The sequence below is a fragment of the Wasmannia auropunctata genome, unplaced genomic scaffold (genome assembly GCF_000956235.1).
Source record: "Wasmannia auropunctata unplaced genomic scaffold, wasmannia.A_1.0 LD308329.1, whole genome shotgun sequence".
Lineage (NCBI taxonomy): Eukaryota > Metazoa > Arthropoda > Insecta > Hymenoptera > Formicidae > Wasmannia > Wasmannia auropunctata.
Window position 1 is genome coordinate 1 of NW_012054561.1, and position 609 is coordinate 609.

The 609-nt window shown below is 42.0% G+C and overlaps 1 protein-coding gene across 1 annotated transcript; it reads right to left on the bottom strand.

The window, feature by feature from the left end:
* Positions 1 to 3: 3 nt before the first annotated feature.
* LOC105461141 lies at positions 4 to 602 on the bottom strand (the record flags this gene model as incomplete). Its single annotated transcript, XM_011707625.1, has 2 exons — positions 208 to 602; positions 4 to 120 (listed from the first exon to the last, which is right to left on the bottom strand). Coding segments are annotated over exons 1-2 (485 nt in total), but the record flags the coding sequence as incomplete, so codon positions are not given.
* Between the last annotated feature and the right edge of the window lie 7 nt (positions 603 to 609).

Consider the following 609-nt stretch of genomic DNA (forward strand, 5'->3'; position numbering starts at 1 on the left):
CATCTAGTTGTATGCTCCCATTCGAGCGTAACTTCCTTTAAATTAGGCAATAACCAATATTGACGTAAATCCCAAGTGCGCTGCTTTATTTCCTCGAGACTACCGCGGCAGAAGTTGTACCTGAAATTATATGAAAATGAAAATTTTAGAAATGGCATTCTAAAACGTTACGTCTACAATTTTTATTAGCGCTAAGAGGATATGTACTTGTCATCTATCCCGAGATAATATCCGTAACATCTCCACATGTGGCAAAAAGCCTCGATGTCTTCATCGGTCGCGTTATGCACCCCAACAAATTGCGGACAAAGCAAAACTGAACCTATGACACAGCATTGTACGGCTGCCATGTCCGCATTATTTATACCTTTCGGCTTGTATGGCGACTTGTCAATTAGGACGTTAGGACGTTGTCTGTCTTTCTCAAATGGACATGCCGCGGCGAAATCCTTTAGAAATAACTCATGATCCGGGCACCACGGCTCGGTGATTTTGCACTCATTGTCGATTTGCTTGTGATCGAGCCTACGCAACTTTGATTGTATCATTAAATGCGTTCTACACACATTTTTCATATTCTTATTCGCTGGCGTTCCTTCAATCCAAGGC